Raw genomic sequence first — 20,071 nt, forward strand, 5'->3', positions numbered from 1 at the left:
CTGAGAACTACCACTTATAAAGCATAAATCTCACTGCTGCTTTATAGAACTAAAAGTATCAAAAGATATGGACATTATTTACCTTATCCGTTGATTAATACAAATCCGGAAAACTTGAAAACCCAGCGCTTAGCTTTGAAGAGGTGGTTCAAGGGCTGGAACATGGTGCTTGCATAGAGAATGGCTGATCCCAAAGTGGTCTGCTGAGTCTGGACTTATTGCCCACGCCCAGTAACAGAGGCAAGCACGTACCCTGAGGTCTCCCATCACACGTGACACCAGACCTGCAGTGGCCAAGGCTGCATGCTCATGAAATTTATGGAAACTGCACAAATTTGACTGCATCCAGGGATCTGGGCGAGACCATGAGGTTTTACAGCACACAACTGAGGTAAATTGGAGAAAACTTTACAGGTTAGTATGTTAGTAAGATATGGAAATGCAACAGACTATATAGGGACTAACTACACAAATACAGCAGTAACACTTGCGCATCCCCCTGGCATGCTGCCAGTTTGCATATGTACAGGCATGACAGGCAGTTAGTACGGACAATTTTCAGTGTTCCTAACCAAAACATAAATCATTTGCTACCTATAGGACCAAGGTCTGTGGAGGTCATGACCATGTTGCCTGATGAGTCTAATCACTTTACCAGATATAATAACCTCATATCAAGTTTGGTTGAGATTGATGACTGAGCTTACAGTGAACCTTACCAAAGCTGCATGGCTGGCTCCATTCTGCAGTTGGTACTGCATGCATACACACACGGACATGCAGTCGTGAATTTCTATACGCTCGAGGACAATGCTTTGTGTTTCCCTTTGTCTCTGTAATATAAAACTCTCCCATAGACTAAGCGCATAACCGTACGATCGAGGACCGGTTTCAACAAAAGACCCAACTCCCGAGGACTGAAAGGATCTTTTGTTCTTTTGTGTGTCTGTCCTCTATTGTAAAGCCATACAAGAGCACACACACAAACGTGTGTTCACCGTCTATCGTGGACGTCCTATTGTCCCTCTTTTGTTTGTAACCCATAGGTTTTGTACACGACCCCAATCACGAACGTATGCTGGGAATCGTGGACGATATTGTTCTCTTTTGTTCTCTGGTATTTTTCGTCCACAGTTTGAAAAGATGAACACATACACCCACCCACGGAAGGGCAAGGCGGAAAAAGTAAACACAATAAGATACAAGGGGCTCTAATTCACCCCGTTACATTAAGATTGCGGGAAAGGAGGTTAAGATTGCGGGAAAGGAAGGTTAAGATTGCAGGAATGGAAGGTTAAAATTACGGGAAACGAAGGTTAAGATTGCGGGAAAGTATGGTTAAGATTGCGGGAAAGGAAGGTTAAGATTATGGGAAAGGAAGGTTAAGATTATGGGAAAGGAAAAGATGCAAGTCAGTTGTCATATCTGGGCTCTGACCTTACATGTTGCATGTGTCTTATTAGAGGATATTCTTTGTCATTTTAATGTGTTAACAATGATGCCTATCCTAGCGTAGTGCTACAAAACCATTGCCCTCTAACTTCGTCTCTGTGCATATGGTCTGTCCATTTGCGTGACGTGTGTTAAGGCTGAAGACCATACACATTAAGGCAGAGTTAGAGGGCAGGGGGGATCAAAATACCCACCTTGGCTAGTCTGGCACTTCGTCGAGCTGAAAGTCTGCGCCTGAGACAGGACGTGAGAATCGGGTCGGCATTTGGATAAGTAGACAAATATGGCCTTGTTAGGCTCACACTGGAAGTAGCGCTGCTTGTTGAAAGTGCCGTCTGTTGCTCCGTAGTCAATCGAAGACTCCTTGTTTTCATTAAAAAAGCACAAACAATAGCACAATAGGAAAGCTTGAACCAATTAGAAATCATACAAGTGATAAATGTTTACCATTCTGGATAAATTTACTCTCTGCGCATTTTACCTTCCTAAATTCTCCAAAGTTATGACCCTGGCAAAAGCTGATGGCACATTATTTGTTCTTAAATTTCAAGGGATATCAAGCATCATGAAAAGCATTAGTAGCTGGATTCAACTACCTTCCTTGATCCTACAAAATCCTTAAAAAAAAAATTCTTGGTTGGTTTCGACAAATCTGCATGCGCAAAAAAAAGTAAGAAAAAGTGGCAAATTTCATGGAGCAAAGGCATAGAAATTAGCTTACTGAAAAAAACCCATTTACTTAGCAGAAACAGGTTACCAACCAAAATGCCATACTTTGTATATTGCTTGTGACAGGTTACCAGTGAATGTTTTGTTACAACTTAAGATTTGGTAAGCAATCTTTTCTGCTTAATAGCTCGGTGAAGTTGGGCCCTGGTGTTTATCCACCTACCAGTTCAATGCCGGCAACAGGCTTGTTACTCTTGCTTACTGCTGGCACACCTATCCAGCGTATGACCCCAAACAGGGTCTTGTCTGAGGGCTTAACCTCAACCATAGAGTTGACCTCGAGGTCAGGGTAACAGGGTTCGTCCTGGGGTTCGTCCTGGGGCTCATCAGGCAGGGTGGGGAAGGTGAAACTGGTGTACTCTGATGGGAGTTGCTTCATTGGATTGACTTCCTCCTTGTCATCGGCAGCTGCCAAATGTCATCAGAGACAAAGATAATCAATGGTTTGCCGAAATAATTTTTAAGAATTAAATTTCTCGGTTGACGGTTCCTGCCAAACTATCTACGATATCAATCAAAAATGTGAAGCTTAAAAACAACACATCCACTTTTTCGTCTGAAATGTGCTTTCCTCATGTAAATTCTTCCTGTAATTTGTGAATTTTTATGTTGTCATATTTCATATCTGACAATTGTAGACGATAATAATGTAAAAGTTCATAAAAGTAGAATGAAACGTTAACATATCAATCAATGCATGTACAGCATGTATACATGTATTCCTATCTACTGACAGAAATTCTCACGAAATATCAATGGAAAAACACAACATCTTTTTTCTACATTAATAAAAGTAGCTGATGTGAATGATGTGAAGGTTACAACAAAAAGGAATAAACAGAGATGGGCAGGACACCTGGCAAGAAAAGAGGATGACAGATGGAGCCGACTTACAAGAGAATGGCAAGCACTATATGGCAAAGAGAGGGAGGCTTCAGTCAAGATGTTGGTGTTGGTTGTGAAAATGAGGACAGCAGCCTGGCAGAGACATACATGTACCAGAGATAAAGAGATATGGCTTGCAATGACAGAGACCTTTGCCAAGCAGTGGGATTATAAAGGCTGATCATGATGATGATGAGCAAATAATTTTTTTAAACAGAGGCCACTTCAATATCTAAGTTTGTTGACAAGAATTCTGACAAATGACATTAATAATTCATTATAAAGACAAGCTACAGAAACTTTACCTTTGTCTTTGGCATATCCAGGGTATTCTTCTGTCTTTGCACAAGGAGCAACCTTCTTAGACTGCTCCACTCTACGTCTATCTTCTTCCATTGACTCGGCGAGGTTGCCCAAGTCACAAGCCCTCAGTGCCTCCATGAGGAAACCAAACCGGTCCCTGGTGTAGTCATGGCGCTCCCTCCATTTGGTAAGCATGTTGAGGATGGTGGTGGTGGTTTCAGAAAACTTGTCACTTTTGAGTTCCGCGAGTTCCTCCTCAGTGAATCCCAGATGCAGAGCGATGACCTCCCACTTGTCTCCTATCATCATAGCTAGCTTGTAGAGCATTTCATCAGTGACTCCTGCCACATCACATAAACAAATATACAAAGCCACTTTGTGGTTTATGTGGTTTACATGGTAAAGATGTTAAAACAGACTCAACAGTGTTGAAGTAAAGTCCATCACAAGAAGTCTGTTGCAATCAAATCCCCCAGATACTAAATCCTACAGACACTAATTGCGAAATACTAAGATGCTGCCTTCTTTACTTGCTTCAAAAGGGAATATGAATGTTTAAGTTTATATGATTTGTGTTGTAGTCAGGTCCATCACAACTCTGATGACAAGTCCAGGCATAAGTAAATCTATAGTCAATTCACAAGTCTGGCAGCGACAGGACCTGTGCAATAACAAAGGAACGCCTGAGTTGCAGCTGCAACTTGACATGGGGCTGGAGGGCTAGTGATTGACTTGTAATGGACTTATGACTTCTTGTGATCCATCATAATCACATCAAGTCTACAACTACTTCATTGAGCATTACATGGTCTCCGTGCACAATTACCATCCTCAATGGTAAGAAATAGAGAGTTGAGGAGACCACTGGGAGAGACATTTGAACCCATTACTGATGAGGCCTGATGCTGTCATAAACAACACGCAATAGCTATGTGCACATTCAGAATAAAATAAGTTGAGCTACTTCAGGCCCTCGAAAGTGGAAATAAAGTTCCTTCTCTTGTTCACGCATAGAGCCCATAAGCATGTACCTTGCACGAGGCCGTATGCTAGATCAAGGAGTCCACTCTCCCGTAGTCCCTTGGCCAGAGCACCCAGCACATCCACGCTGCGATGTTGTCTCCTCCGCCACAACATCAGCATCTGATAGGGCTGCTTGTCCTCAGAGAAATCCTCCAACTGCTGGATGTCTTTGACGTCGAGACGAAGAGTCTTTGCAAGATTCTTCCAGCCTTGGCCAATTTGGACGGCAAACGAGAGCATGATGTCGTCATCCAGGCCTTAAATGGAGTGCAAAATAGAGGGTTTGCATTAGTCAAGGCATTTTGCTACTAGTCCCAACTGCCAAAACCAATGGGGACCTGTGGTTTAGGGGCTATTAAATCGGTAAATAGCAGTAAATCTTCAATATAAATCTGCAGGAATGTTTAATATATTTTTGTTTTCATTCTAGCTCACCTCTGGCAACCTCCAGCGCCAACTGCCTGAGCCCACAGCTCTGCAGTGTGTTACTCAGCAGCATGATCTTGTCCGAGTTATGAGACTGCCTGGTCCGCCATTTGGCCAGCATGAAGCGCACACGGGCCAGTGTGTGCGGTGCCTTGGCATCAAAATAGTCTAGTTCCTCATCGGAGAAATTCAGGAACGTGCCAAATGGTCGGGCTTTCTCCGGGGGTATGCCACATGCTATCTTGCACAACAATGTCTCGTCCAAGCCTGTTGGGATTTGTTTATAATACTTTCAATGCCATCACTTGGTATGACAGTTCACAACAAACTCAACATAAACTTAAGCAAAAGCTTTCAGACCATTTTAGGCAAGTGTTCCACACAGGTGGTTCAGACAGGTGAATTTAATTTTTTTCTAAGATATAAATCAGGTTAAACATTTCAATAAATTTGAAGTAACTTCCCATACAAGTCTTCAAAAGATTGACTTTTGCAGTCATATGGAACCACACAAAGTCAACTGAAAATTAATATTTGCCTGTCTGAAATGGGTAAAAGACACAACAGCACAACTTAAAGGAATAAATGTGTTTGGCTGGTTTTAAATACTCTGTTTAAGACTGGTTGGAGTCTGGATGCTGATAATTACTCAAGCTGAAGGCATGAGTAATTATCAGTATCCAGACTCCAACCGGTCTTAAACAAAGTGTTCAATACATATTTATTCCAATTCATAAAAAATAACTTTTTGGTTAAATAATCAAAACGTTTCAGTCCATAAGTCAAACAAGTAAAAATTATACATTTCTAACGATTTTGTTCAACAACTGTACCTCAGGTTTTTCAGGCCTCCCTCTAATTATATTATGGTATGTCCAGTGTTGCGAGCGTCGTAAACAACTCCACATTGGCATCCACATCGCACATACTGGGCAATGTGGCATACTCAATACTGGTAGTATTGAGTATGCCTACATGAGAATTGTGAACGTTCAACCAATGGCAAAAGGCACCAGCACCCGATTTCACGAAGCGCTGTGACGCGTCTCAACTCGAGTTACGATGTGTAACACGTCGCAACTCGCGACGCGTCGTATCTTCCATTTCATGAAAGTTGCGATGTGTTGAACCATTTCTCCATGGTTGAACGCGTCGTAAGTTCCTTGACAACGGCTTAAAACACGTCGCAAGTTAAGACGTGCCTTGTGGTCGTCGCAAAATAAGAAGAGTCATTTCTAAGCCAGTTTTATGCCATAAACACTACATTAACGAGATTATAATACCGAGGCAATGTGTGTAAAGTTGTAAATAGAAAATTCATTGAATAATTATGAATTAGACCGGAATATTAGAATTTAAATTTCAAAGTAGTTATACAGTCCAATGTGAGTTTGTTTTCCTTCAAAATAGCATCGCACGGCCGCCATTTTGTTTTACGTTTTAACAAATTTTGAGCTGAGATCCGACGACTCTTTGTTGATTTACTGTACGCTGACTAAATACATAAAACAGTCACCGAGTTGTGCTATAAATACACCTACGATGCGTCGCACTTACGACGTGTTTTGTGAAATGGATCGCAGGACGCGTCGCAGCTGCGAGGCATCGTAGAGATACGACGCGTCGCATCGCTGCCATGCATCGTAAGTTACGAAGAGTTTGATGAAATCGGGTGCTGATATCATAGGAGTCCAAATTTCAAGTGACACTTGAAAAGTGTTTAAGTCCAGCCAGCTGGTCTTTATTAACTATATAAGACCGGCCACGTGACCGAAAAGCATTCATCAGCCATTTAAGGCCAGCCACGTGACGGGCCCTCAACCAATATGAATGGGTAAACTGTCTTCGGTATTTATGAATATTTGAAAATGGTACATATAATTGCAAACCAGATAATATATTACCTTGTTCCAATTTATTGGCAAGTTCATCAAAGTGACAGCTCCGACAAGCCTCAGCCAGTCGGGAAATATTATTATATCCAGTTGTTTTCCTCTGCCAGGCTCTGAGCATTTCTGCTGTGCGGTCTTTCTCCGTCTCACAGTCTGCTGCAATTCTGTCAATTTCTTCTCTGCTCAGATATAGAGAAAAGCCAACTGTCCTCCAGTCCTTGTAAATTGTCTTCGCGACTTCTTCAACCACATCCTCCTCAAGAAAATCTGTTTTATGAATAAAGCAGCTGACTGTAATTGAGTTCATGTCTTATTTGTTTAAACAGTGCCAATGTGAAAAAAACATTTGTGCACATTCTGTTGAAAAACATTGTCTCATGTGAACCCTGCATTAGTTGGTCTACAAAATCTCAGTGACCAGGATGTGAAGTTTGAGTTTCAAGAAAACAGAAGTAAAGTTCAACAGAAGTGGCTTCCCATCAACTATGCATGCACGTCAAGTGTCTCTGTGCACTTGCCGTGTTGTAGTCAAGTGCATTACAAGTCTGTCTGAAGTTCCGGCAAAAGTAAATCACAAAACCTTTCACAAGGCCAGTCATAGGTAGCAGGGGATGAACTTGAACAATAACAAAGGAATGTCTTTGTTCTAGTTCACTTGAATAGCTTGTGACTTGACTTGACTTGAGATTGGAGGACTTGTGCTGGACTTGTGAGGATATCTGATGGACTTGACTACAACGCTCATGTACCGAGCACACTAGGGTTCCAGACCAGTAAATAAACTTCCATTGACCCCAACGATACATGCTCCCAGTCCTGTACACGGCTTCCACCCATATTTTTTACAAACCTTCCAGTGCATGGCCCACAGTATGCTCAAATACTGAAGATTTTGAGGGCATGCAAATCGTGATTTGGCCGGCGTAGGCAATTTCGGACCGATTTACTGGTCTGCAACCCTAGGGCTCTCATGAGTGTTCTCACAGAGCCATCTAGTGTTCCCAAGCAGAGTTGACTGGATGCCAGACTCACTTGTGTCTAGGTAGCTTCCTCGAGCCACATCTCCCGGCCCGTTGTAGTTCTCCGTGTACCAGGAGGTTTTGGTAGTTTCCTCATCTTTGCCCCCACTGCTCCATTTGCTCTTCATCTTGTTCACGAATCCAGAAAAGCTCTTGCGTTTGGATTTGCTTCCTTCGTGACCTGAGGCAAATTGGAGGTCGTCAGATGAATCCTGATGCATATCTGTCTTGCGTGCTTGGGATGCTGACAATGATACAAAAACATTAGGAAAGTGTGAAAGATAAAATGTGGAGGCTAGGTACACATGCAATAGAACGTGCAAAGAGAAGTCTTTCAAGGATGATAACTTTCCCAAATAAGTTTGTCCCACTGATATTTCAGTTGATTACTTGTGTGAAAAGAATTTGAAAATTGTTATTATCACTTTGAACCAAAACTGAGTCTGAAACGCTTTGGTTCTGGACAAACTGTCTGAGACTTGTTGGGGATTAAATTTTAGACATTTGGTCACCGTTTCAAACATTTTGTTTAAAATCCTTTTACAAATCTGATTTTTCGAAGGTCTGAAACAAAAACCTGTTACAACTTCTCACTTTTTAGACATTCTGTTCACCTCAAAATATCTTAAATGTCAGCCTATGTCAAGAAACCTGCTAGGTTTCAGAAATTTCCATTTAAAGGCTTAAATTTCAGACCATCAAAATGTCCGAAACGTAAGAAGGGATTAAAACAAATCTGGCATTTGGTCCAAAACAAAAGCATTTTGACACTTCTGGTTCACAGGGTTTTGCTAGTATAATTTATGGTAACAAAAACAAGGATTTTTTTTAAACCCAAAGTAAACATAACAAATCCAAGGGCCTTGGTTAAAATAAATACAAGTTCAAACATTTCTGTTGTGTTTTACTGACCTGGATAAAAGCTATCGCTCACATCACGTTTGCCACCAGATGGATTGTGGCTTCCCTTATCAAGCTTTTCGCTGCTACCGTACGGAGAGGGTGTCTTACGTGGCTTGTTGTTGGCTGCAAAGAACGATTCTGGGCAAAAAAAAGGCAAGTTAACATATTTCCTGTCCAGGCAAAAATTCCAGTTGAAACCAGCTGTACTGGAAATTGGTGACTGCTTTTGAACTAGTTTACCTAGTTTTAAACTGGATTACCTGGTTTGAACTAGTTTAACTGGTTCAAAACCAGTTCGTACCAGTTCAAAACCAGTAAAACTAGTTGAAACCAGTCATCAATTGCCAATCTAACTGGTCCAATTGAAACCACATGAACCAGTTGAACTAGTTTTGAGTTGAATTTTCACCTGGGTAATGTCTCACTGACCTGGGTTATAGTTATCGCTCACATCACGGCTGCCACCAGATGGCTTGTGGCTTCTTTTATCTAGCTTCTCGCTGCTACCGTACGGAGAGGGTGTCTTGCGTGGCTTGGCGTTGGCTGCCCAGAACGGTTCTGAAGATTTCTTTCCTTTGTTTTTCGCCTTCGAAGGCGGAGTTTGGGATGGCTCCTTTGGGATGGCTCCTGTGTATAAATCCTGGTATTCTAGCATCAAGACAAAAGAACAATGTCCACTGTATTGTTGTGTAGAAACCCTGTCTAATGCAACAACACACAGATCCAACAAGTCAATAATTCCATAGCCCAAACTGCCTCAGAGTCTGTAGTTGCCAACTGCAGCAGGATTCAACTGTGGCATTGTTCAATGGGACTAGCTCTCATTGAATCAGAACTGGCCGTTCATACTTGGTGTTGACAGCCTAATGCAACAAGGTGTCATAGACTTTTACACCTGTCGTATTGTGTTAAATGGAAGGGTTTGGATTTCTGGTTGGATATTTACAGACAGTCAAATAGTGAGTTCACTTTCTTTTCATTGTCTTATACACACGCTACCTAGTCACCAAACTAAGCAACACACGTATACAGTAGTATGACTTAGTCAGATTCAGTCAACATTCAGCAGGCAACCGGTACATTTAAAGCTTGCATACCAATCGCCTGGAGTCAAAGCATGGCTGTATCAAGTAACATCAACAACCACAGCCAGTCTATCTCGCTCATGTAGGCTTAGCAATTCTAACAAGCAAAACCAGTCACTCGAGTGAAATCTGACTATACAGACAGATTCGTTCCTCTTTGTCAGAGAGCAAGTGAAAGTAAATATTTTGGAACAATTTAATAAGTCACAAGTCTTCGGACTAGAAGAAAACTTGGTTACGAGCAAATATTGTATCAGTGGCTTCTTTCACCAGGACTTTTGGAAATATTGTAGAAAAAGACAAGACAACCTAGTAAAGCAGGTCTCACAGTGCACAAACTTGTATTCAATCGATTCGGGAATTTCTACTCAATGCAAGTCTTTTCATGCATCTGGTCTACACAATGGGCCGGTTTTAGCCCATTCATTGGCATTATGGGGGTAATCCTATACAACAGAACTGCCCGGCCCACAAGCAACAGTCAATGGGGGAGTGAGTCAATCATTCAGTCAGTCAGGTAACAAGGCTGACCCTCTGGGACTATCGGTCGCATAGCTATGGACTGGTTACCGCATTTTCATCATGTCTTCGAAATTGGCCCCTGCGCGGCGCGGCGGGAACCAGTCGTCGCCACGTGATTATAGTCGCCGTGACATCGCATTGCGAAGTAGCTATATCGCGAAGCGAATTTGTAAAAATAACGGAGGTTTCTTTTGAAATAAAGCGAATGTAAGTAAGAAAACAAATAAATACAAGCATTTTTTTATGCAAAAGGGTTGTTGAGAGGTATTTTGTGAAGACAGAAAAGACAACAAAATTTTATTTTTATTTATTCAATCTTTTTTTTTTTTTTTTTTTTTAATTGCCGATAAAATTTTTAGGGTCGTAGCCTAAAAATAGGGTCGGTCGGGTAACCGGAAGCAGAACTATTCTTTTTTTTTGCCTAACCTTAATTAGGCTCATTTTTAATGATTTCAGTAGGAACTTACCTTCGGGGGCACGTGTTGTCAAATTGTTGACCGGTACAAACGTTGTGAAGACATCATTTCTAGGAGTGAACACACGATACCCCCTGTGTATTCCATTCCACATCATATCACCCTCTTGTTTGGGCTTTAAAAATGCCAAAGAAAAACATACATGACATTGTATTACATGCTTAGGTTAAACTTTTTTTTTTTTTAAATTCCACTTTTAAAATGAAAAATCGAAGGGCTCCATGCTAAGTGACGTGCCACATTAAGTATTACAACACCTCAACCCTATTATTGACAGTCACTGTGACCGCAGCCCATTGTGGTGTGGCCAACGTACGTACTATCAAGTTCCCACGGTATTAATTTCTCCAGTCGGAACGGGACTGACAGTGAAATAGATCGTAACAGTTTTCATGATACTAAACGGAGTTACTCTCGATCAACCCACTGAGTATGATAGATAGAGACGATGGTTTTGCATAAGAATTCATGCCACGTGGGTAAAGGCAGGCACAAAAAAGTAATCACTTTGTCCAAGCCAGATATTCAGGGTTTTTTTCGGGTCGGTTCGGGTTCTGGTCGGTTTTACCTTATTTTTTGTCGGGTCGGGTAGGGTCGGTTTAAGGGAGTTAAGATCGGTTTCGGTTCGGATTCGGTTTATATCTCTAATGTTTCGGGTCAGTTTGGCCTGGTAAACCCGACCCAAAGCACATCATTATTGCGCCCGTATTGTTCCCAAGCGCTAGTGCACTACAGAGACGGGTTCAAACATTGCGTGAAGGGGTGGTTTGGAAAAGTGCAGGTAATTTTTCAACTGATTTCGTATTTATCAAATTAGGTTTTGCTCTTCACCGACGTTTCAACACTGTATACATGTACTCAGTGTGTTACCTCCCGAGTGAAAGTTGGAAAAAATCACTCGGGTGGGACTCGAACCCACGACCTCCTGCTTTCTAGTGCAGATGTCTTACCACTCGACCACCGAGCTAACGGGATCGGTTGGCTGGTTCGAATCTGACGTACATAGCAGCGGGTACCGCATAAACTATTATAAGATGGAATTTTGCATCGAGGTATTTTTTTACTATCAACGATATTGTACAAAATATTTACAACTGGAAAAATGCATGTGTACTCCGTCGTGTCTGATGTAAACAACCGGGTTTTTTTTTTTAATCTTTTCTCGGATACGGTAAGACAAAAATGCACATACGAATACATTTATGTACCATTTCCACGACAGCATAAGGCTCAGTCTCCTTATGCGGGACAATCATATAGACCACTCTTCCCCTTCTCGTGCCGTTACCGACTTGCAAGTATACAGTCGTCCCCTTTATAATATCCCCGACACTCGGCAGTTCTGATGGCTGATTGGGCAGCTCCTGTTTGGATCGTGGGACATTCTCGTACAAATGAGTGGTTCCCTGCGACGTGGACGGTGGGACCAGTTTGCTGATGGGCACAAAGACGGCACAATCAGGATCTGTCTGGAAGTAACGGCACTTTCCAAAGACACCATCTGATGTTCCTTGGCCTCTATAAGCATTATCCTGAAAGTATGACCACATGGAGAAGATTTTTTAAATATCTAAAAAAGGTTTTGACTGTTCTGTTGTCAGACGTTTGACACAGAGGTAAAAGGAAAACATGCCTTATTGGGTTAAAATGGCTCTCTGTTGATCAAAGCTCCTACGCAACAATCCATTTGTTGTCAATAATAGTAATAAATGTGAGTGAAAAATGAAGTTTTGGAAATAACGTATACACTAACCGCAAATGGAAAAATTATGCAGACTTGTGTGAAATCCCAATTTGTAAAAAAAAACATCATCAGTAATTACACAAAGTTTCATACAAAAAACTTGGCTATGTTGGCCACAACGCTTCAATTCTCTTTGAACTCAAGAGTTGTGATTTCATTGACTTTCTGTGACTTCAGGTAAAAGTAAGCAATGGTTGGAAGAATATACTCATTTAACACACAAAAATTACTTGATAGATGCATGTGCATATGGACTTACCATCAGCTCCAAACCAAAATATGTTCCCATTTCCGTTTCAGACAATGGTCCGATGTACCGAACGAGGGCAGCAACTTCCTCATAGGGTGAGGTGCTGTCGTTTCTATGTCTCACTATCACCGACGACCCTTCCTTCAGGCCTAATGCATACGGTATGAGGTCCTCATCCTGGTAAATATTAAAACGATCTGAGTTCGTGGAAATAGCTCGCAGAAGATCCCTCTCTGGAACTGTGATTCGGCCGATTTCCCAGCTTCTGCATTGAAACTGCATGTCCCCACTGAGCGGTTTGACTACAAATCGTTTCGCATCTGCCCTCTTACTGCCTTTGACTACGTCTCCATAACTCTGGCCTCCTCCTGGCAACACCTCGTTACCTTGAAGCAAGGAGCCTTTGAGAATTCTCTTGGAAGAAGGTGCATGACGCTGATTTAAAAGCGAGTCGCTTGCCGAGCCTTGTACTTCTTTGTCCACAAGAAGAATGAAGCATATTGGTTCAGCCATTGCAGAGGCTTCAGAGATGGTGGCAGAAGTGGTAAACAGATGAGATGGCTTGGTTGTTAGTGTTGAGGTGACATTTCCTGTGACTCCTTGAGTGGCTACGGGTGTTGAGCCAGTGGCTCTAGCATATCTCTGCTACTGCCTGGCCCAGTAGCTGAAGACCCTTTACCAGTCATCGGATATCCACCTGCCTTGCCACTCCGACTAGAATGCGCAGCTAATTCTGGTAACTCTGCCTGTTGCTGTTACGCTTGTTGCTGCAGTATTTCTGCCAAGATTCATTACATTTCTGCTGTCAAGTGCTGCCGCTGTTGCGAGCTGCCATGTTGCCAGCAGGGTACATGGTGTACATTTGTATGTAATTCAACTTTCATCTGCAGGAGAAAAAAAGAAGAAAAAAAGATGACTTGATTTTCATTCATTAAAACCTACTGCAGTGTTGGCGTTTAATGTATCAAAGCAAAATGGCTGATACAAGGGGATTCTTAATAATGTTTTTACAGCATTAAGTCCCAGTTTATTTCATTTAATATATCTTTCTGTTTCATAAAGACTAACAAATTTGATTATTTCATTACTTGTCACACGGCAAGGTCTTTGTCATGTCAAAACAAGGACAGACATCCAAATAACGAAAACTTCAGTGTTAAATCATTTCATTTATTCATTTAAAATTTTCCACATTTCAAAATGGCAGTGTATATTTAACTGTGAACAAGTTCCCGATTACTTTTTCTTTCTACAAGCCGGCACTGCACTAAACATGCATGTTTAATGTTTTTAGGACTTGAACATTTTTGCCATGACTAATCTTGACGAATCATCCAACATTTAACAAAATGAAATCTCTTTAATTGTGGCGACAATCAGGGAATTCCAAAGTGTGCAGTTTTGGCGATGTAGAAAAAAAATCCTGCCTAATTCTACGCAGTGGATGCTTCATGGAAAATCTGTGCTGCCTGGGCTGGATGTTCCTCAAGATAATTTTTTTTTTAATAACTTAGACTTCTTGGCTTTAGGAAAATATATGTCCTTGAGCTTTTCAAACATATTTTCTTTCTTTTTCCCTTCTTTTTTTTCAATACCAATACACTTTTCATAATTTCAAGATTATTTTCAATATACTAATGGTTGAATCATTACAAAGGTCTATATTTTCATTTACATAAGGCCAAAAAAAAAATCTCCGGTTTCTGGTATGGAGCTTGCCCAAAAAGTGGTGTGGCGACGCGGCTTTTTTTTTTTTTATCTGATTTTTTTTCGCTTCAAATGTCGGCTGATGACTGCAAATGGTGCCGGACTAAACTTAGTGCAAATATATGGGAGTCCAGAGAGGCCACATAAAGCTTTTTCTCGACCACAACCCCATCTAAAAACACGTTAATATTGTGCAGCAGCAGGATTCCAGTCAAACCAGTGAGTTTGGCGGGTTTGAGACATCATCTTTTAAAAAAAATTTCCTAAATACATTTTATACATATTTACCTATTAAATGTAGAGGAAAGATTTCCATATACGAAGTTCACTCAACACCCTGTGTACAAACCCTATGAGATTGGACAGAAAAATTCTAAGTGTTTTCTAAGAAAATGCTTGTATTTTCTCACTGCTCAAATTGACTTTGATGACATGAAATTGCTATCTGGGGGCTTGTTAGTCAATATAGAGGAAAATTAATGAACTTCGTATATGGAAATCTTTCCAAAAAGACTGTAAGTTTTACATCCGTGAGAAAATGCAAAATATTATCTATGACATCTTAACTTTGATACTGATGACAGTGGTAGACCAAGAAAAGCCACCGTACGGTCATATTTTCGACTTCTGCAGGCCCGGAAGCATCTGTCTGCATTTGTACTTGTAAAAGTTGTACTATTGTAGTAAAATACCGGTAGCTTTAAAAAGCAGATTGTTTTCATTTTTTGCCTGAATTCCAGGGAAAGCCATCAATGTCCACATTTGCTCGGCTGCTGGTTAAAGTTCGTGCATCAAAGTATACCATCCCAGTGAAACTTTGTCATTTTTTTTTAAGATGCATACCTTGCAAAAAATAACTTACACTACGGGCGAGTGCGCAGAAATAGAAGCGCGTTGCTACTTCAAGGGATTTCCGGATGTCCGACGACAAATTGTAAAATAGACAAAGTGTGTGGTATTTTTTCATTGCTGACTACTGTTAACGATTTAAAACTCCTCTAAAACGTCCATGCTGACAGATAGAAATGATTCAAATCTATGTCTTAGTCTTACAGGTTCATGACCCAAAATCTTCATGTTTCGCACAAACCATGGAGGAATAAGGAACACAGAAACTCACCTGATGAATCTGGACTCCACAGGGGAATACCCTGAAGTAATACATTTAATAGAGGGCGCTATTCGGATAATGTGATGGGATGGGCGCACAGCGGTAGTCGAAGTTGAACTTTGATTATATTACGCCAATTCCGGAGAGACTCACCCTGTATAATTGTACCTTGTATTGCAATCTAACCACCCTTTGAAGCTAATGGAATAGTCCTCATTAGGTATTCAAAGTTCGAAGAATAGCGCTCTATTCAAACTTGAAGAATAGCTTGCTATGTGCATGTGTACTCCTCGCTCGAGTGCTGGATCGTCTTTTGTTTTTTGTGTCGCAATCTGATCACATCGTATACGTATACACGCCCGTATAGTGCTTTTCGTTGGATTTTTACCGTGATTCGTAGGAAATGTCAACCCGTCGCCCTCGATTTTCCACGGCTCCAGCCACCGTCTCGAGGCCCCCAGATGAGCCTCCAGCATCTGTAGACATCCTAGCCATGGCTACCAGAGAAATAGGAGACGAGGAGGACCTAGCGGTCCGGGTGAAGGGTCGTCATGCCCGAAACCCACGACTGACCGCCATGCCTCAGCACCGTTATGGGCTGATGGCAGTTCGGGTGGAGGGTTATTATACCCAAAACCCAATGCAGGCTCCGGTCCAGCTCCGAAGTCGACTCCGTCCAGCGACATGCATCAACCAGTATCTGCCGATCCTACTCCAACAAGAGCAGAGCCTACTCCATCGGCACCGCCATACGGTACCGGCACCGCCCATGGCCCGTCGTTCGGGCCTACAGGAAACCCGGCTGGGTATATTTCAGCCTGGTCGCAGCCGCAGACATTTTTCAGTCCGGCCACGCCGGCCTGGAACCCGGGCCCCTGGGGTAATCCTCGGTTTCCCACGACTGCAAACTCGGCACCTATGCCGCCATGCTACTACAACTCCTGGGGTTTTCCTACCCAGTGGTTTCCACAGATGCCTCCATCGGCATATCCGCAATCGTCAGGCGCTGTCCCGACAACTGCACCTACTGGTTCACGAGCACAGTCATCATCTGCTGGTAGCGTGCCGTCTCACACCGACGCCGTTATTACGGTCGTCAGTGACATCAGCGACGAGGAGAGCTCGGAAATTTCTAACGCAGGAACTTCAACGAGTTCCCTTCCTGCTTCGAAGGGGATCCTCCGTAACCCCCACAAAAAGGACAAAGGAAATCCCATTTCGGATGAGGTGATGAAATGGTGGGAAGAACTTAGAACTCATAAACTTTCACCGGAAGACCACAAAGAGGAGTTGTCATCCTTTGCGGTTCCCGAAGAGCAGGATAAATATTTCTCTGCTCCGGAGTTGCCTGCCGGTATCAAGAAAGTATTCAAACAGGTAAATCCGTCCATGTTGCTCAAGATGACAGACTAAAAACTGCTCAAGGTTACGCCCTGAAGGCAGCTTTGCCACTTCTTCACTTATTTGAGGCAGCTGCCGATCCCGAAGGTCCCAGTGAAATGAACAAGGATATGATTATGGACGTAATTTCTTCAGGCCTAATTCTGTTAGGTTCTGCCAACCAAGGCCTCGCAACAACCCGCCAACGTGCCTTTGATGACATCGTTGATAAGAAATTCGACGCCCTTAAGCGGAACCAACCTTCCATGGGTGATCTCTTCGGTTCTTCGCTGATGAAAGATATCGAGGAGATGGAGAAAGCCAATAAGCTAGCCGCGAAAGTTACCAGTGGTAAGAGCCATCCTACAAATTCCTCCAAAGAGAAGCGCTTCTCGCCTTACCAAGCTGTGTATAGAGCGTCAAGAAACCGCCGATTTTCGACACCCTACAAGCCGACATACAAGGGGTTTGCTGGTCGACAATCTTACAAGTCGTCTTCAAACCGAGGAAGAGCGGGTAGGCAGCTTAATGCTTCAGATAACGCATCCTCTAAAAACTAACTGTGTTTAATTTTCCAGTCAGTTCCCCAGCATCTTCTGCAAATCTACTTCTCGCAGGTCGTCTTCAACACTTCCAGCACCATTGGTTACTTGTTACACATGACCCATGGATCATTGATTCCATTTCAGGCTACCGCTTGGAATTTTTGTCAGAGCCCTTTCAGAGTAAAGTCCCCATTACACGAGCCCAATCTCGTCATCACGCGAGTATTTTTGATATAGAGGTGCAGAAGATGCTGGAGAAAGGAGCGATAACTGTTGTACAGCCACTAAAAGGTCAGTTTCTGTCTTCACTTTTCATGGTACCCAAGAAAAACGGAGATCTCCGTCCCGTCATCAACCTCAGACCGTTAAATCGGTTCATTCCATACCAACACTTCAAAATGGAGAACATTACAGCAGTCAAACATCTGTTAATTTCGGACGACTGGTTAACGACCATCGATCTCAAGGATGCCTATTTTACAGTGCCGATTCATCAGTCTCACAGAAAGTTCCTCCGCTTCTGTTGGAAAGACGTCATTTACCAGTTTTCATGCATGGCCTGTGCAGTGCACCGAGAACATTTACCAAAATCCTGAAACCAGTTGCATCGTCACTCCGGGAAAAAGGGATTCGTTGCGTCTTTTATCTGGACGACATCTTAATCATGGGAACTTCAGCCCGGGATTGTTTGAACAGTACCAATCTTGCCGTCAACTTGCTCCAGGACTTGGGATTTATCGTGAACAAGGAGAAATCCAATCTGATTCCAACACAGCAAGTCGAGTACCTGGGATTTGTTATAAATTCCAAGAACATGACTCTTTCCCTAAATCAGGGGAAGATAAACAACATCATCAGCCACTGCAGAGAGGTTTTGTCAGCACACACAACTTCAGTCCGCGATCTTGCCAGTTTGATCGGGAAGATGTCAGCGACCATACAAGCAGTATTCCCAGCCCCGTTATTCTACCGGCACCTTCAGTTGGAAAAGATAGCGTCCCTGCGGGAACACTACAACTACGAGACAGAGGTCACCTTGTCAAAAGAGGCAAGGGACGAGCTCCGGACATGGACTCAATACCTACAGGCATGGAACGGTCGGGGGATCGTTCTGCAGACTCCAGATCTAACTATCCAAACAGACGCGTCATTGAGCGGTTGGGGAGCCTGCCTGGGAAATCAACGAGTCGGGGGTCGCTGGACACCGCAGGAAAAGATAAATCACATCAATTATCTCGAAGTGTTGGCAGCCTTTTATGCACTCAGAACACTACTAAAGGACCGTCAAAATGTGCATGTTCGGCTACAGATGGACAACTCTACGGCGATTTCTTACATAAACCACAAGGGTGGAACACGCTCCGTAAGTCTTGTTCAACTTGCACTCAAGATTTGGTTATGGTGTCTCCAAAGAAGTCTCATCTTGACGGCAGAACACCTGCCAGGCTCGATGAATGTCACAGCGGACAACCTATCCCGTGTGTTCAACGATCGGTCGGAATGGCAGCTAAACGTTCGGATATTTCGCAGGATTATGAACAGACTAGGTTTCTCCCCAGACGTGGATCTGTTTGCAACTCGACTCAACACTCAACTCCAGATGTTCGTGTCATGGCAACCAGATCCCATGGCATGGAGAGTAGACGCTCTACTTCTGAACTGGAGGGAGATAAAGGGTTATGCCTTTCCTCCCTTTGCGCTTCTGCCCAGGTGTTTGAGCAAGATCAGCGAGGAACAGGCCACGATTGTGCTCATCGCCCCCGTCTGGCGCACGCAGATCTGGTACCCCAGACTTCTGGAGATGGCCGTTCAAAATCCCGTTATTCTACCCAGGGGAAGAGATCTTCTCCAATTGCCTCACAACCGAACACTTGTCCATCCATTGGCAGATCTAATGTTGTTAGCCGCGTGGAAGCTGTCAGGGAAAACCTTCGCTCAGAGGGAATTTCTCAGTCAGTGTCCTTCACAGTCATGTCATCATGGAGGGACAAGTCCAAGAAGCAGTATGATTCAGCTTGGAATCGATGGGCCAGCTGGTGTCTTCAGAGGCAAGCAGATCCTGTTCGAGCACCTATAGCGGTATGTTTATCCTTTCTTCAAGATTTGTTAGATTCAGGGTTGCTATACAGAACTATCAATGTATACAGATCGGCAATTTCCTCAGCCCACGTCTTTATAGACGGAGCACCAGTTGGACAACATCACTTAGTTAAACGTTTCTTCAAGGGTGTTCTTAATTTGCGTCCTCCACAGCCACGATACAATGCAACATGGAATGTGGCAACTGTGTTGACTTATTTCAAGTCTTTACCTGACAATCGTAGATTATCTATCAGACAGTTAACTCTTAAATTAACTATGCTAATTGCACTAGTTACAGCTAGTCGCTGTTCGTCACTCACAGCTATCGATATCGATCATATGTCAAGGTCCTCAGATGGCAGTTTTTATTTTTGGTTGGTAAAACCTTCTAAACGTGTGTCAGTTAACAAACCCTTCCACGATATAGAAATTGCTCGCTTTCAAGCTAACAGAAACCTTTGCCCAGTACGCACTTTGCAGGAATACCTCAACAGGACTTCTCATATTAGAACAAATGGGAACTCTAGCATGACTCAG

General features: G+C 42.8%; 3 protein-coding genes across 6 annotated transcripts in view; 2 read left to right on the plus strand and 1 right to left on the minus strand.

Moving 5' to 3' along the window:
* Nucleotides 1-15,587, minus strand: part of LOC119737175 (ubiquitin carboxyl-terminal hydrolase CYLD-like) — a 28,888-nt gene extending 13,301 nt beyond the window's left edge. The window contains exons 1-13 of one of the 4 annotated variants that reach the window (XM_038211348.1): nucleotides 15,537-15,587; nucleotides 12,719-13,593; nucleotides 11,924-12,247; nucleotides 10,707-10,830; nucleotides 9,062-9,280; nucleotides 8,642-8,770; nucleotides 7,743-7,973; nucleotides 6,723-6,977; nucleotides 4,828-5,085; nucleotides 4,401-4,649; nucleotides 3,372-3,710; nucleotides 2,345-2,589; nucleotides 1,647-1,815 (exon numbers count right to left, since the gene is read on the minus strand). In XM_038211348.1, the coding sequence (XP_038067276.1) occupies nucleotides 1,647-1,815; nucleotides 2,345-2,589; nucleotides 3,372-3,710; nucleotides 4,401-4,649; nucleotides 4,828-5,085; nucleotides 6,723-6,977; nucleotides 7,743-7,973; nucleotides 8,642-8,770; nucleotides 9,062-9,280; nucleotides 10,707-10,830; nucleotides 11,924-12,247; nucleotides 12,719-13,222 (3,046 nt within the window). In that variant the 5' untranslated portion in view covers nucleotides 13,223-13,593; nucleotides 15,537-15,587. Of the gene's footprint in view, nucleotides 1-1,646; nucleotides 1,816-2,344; nucleotides 2,590-3,371; nucleotides 3,711-4,400; nucleotides 4,650-4,827; nucleotides 5,086-6,722; nucleotides 6,978-7,742; nucleotides 7,974-8,641; nucleotides 8,771-9,061; nucleotides 9,281-10,706; nucleotides 10,831-11,923; nucleotides 12,248-12,718; nucleotides 13,594-15,278 lie in introns of all 4 variants that reach the window. The other 3 variants (XM_038211347.1, XM_038211349.1, XM_038211350.1) reach the window with 3 other exon arrangements.
* Nucleotides 15,588-16,211: 624 nt separating this feature from the next.
* Nucleotides 16,212-16,940, plus strand: LOC119736555 (protein transport protein sec31-like). Its single transcript, XM_038210569.1, has one exon. The coding sequence runs from the start codon at nucleotides 16,212-16,214 to the stop codon at nucleotides 16,938-16,940; it is 729 nt and encodes a 242-aa protein (XP_038066497.1).
* Nucleotides 16,941-18,116: 1,176 nt separating this feature from the next.
* LOC119736556 lies at nucleotides 18,117-19,529 on the plus strand. Its single transcript, XM_038210570.1, has one exon. The coding sequence runs from the start codon at nucleotides 18,117-18,119 to the stop codon at nucleotides 19,527-19,529; it is 1,413 nt and encodes a 470-aa protein (XP_038066498.1).
* Nucleotides 19,530-20,071: the final 542 nt, after the last annotated feature.

Source organism: Patiria miniata, unplaced genomic scaffold (assembly GCF_015706575.1).
Source record: "Patiria miniata isolate m_02_andy unplaced genomic scaffold, ASM1570657v1 HiC_scaffold_3, whole genome shotgun sequence".
NCBI classification, from domain to species: Eukaryota; Metazoa; Echinodermata; class Asteroidea; order Valvatida; family Asterinidae; genus Patiria; species Patiria miniata.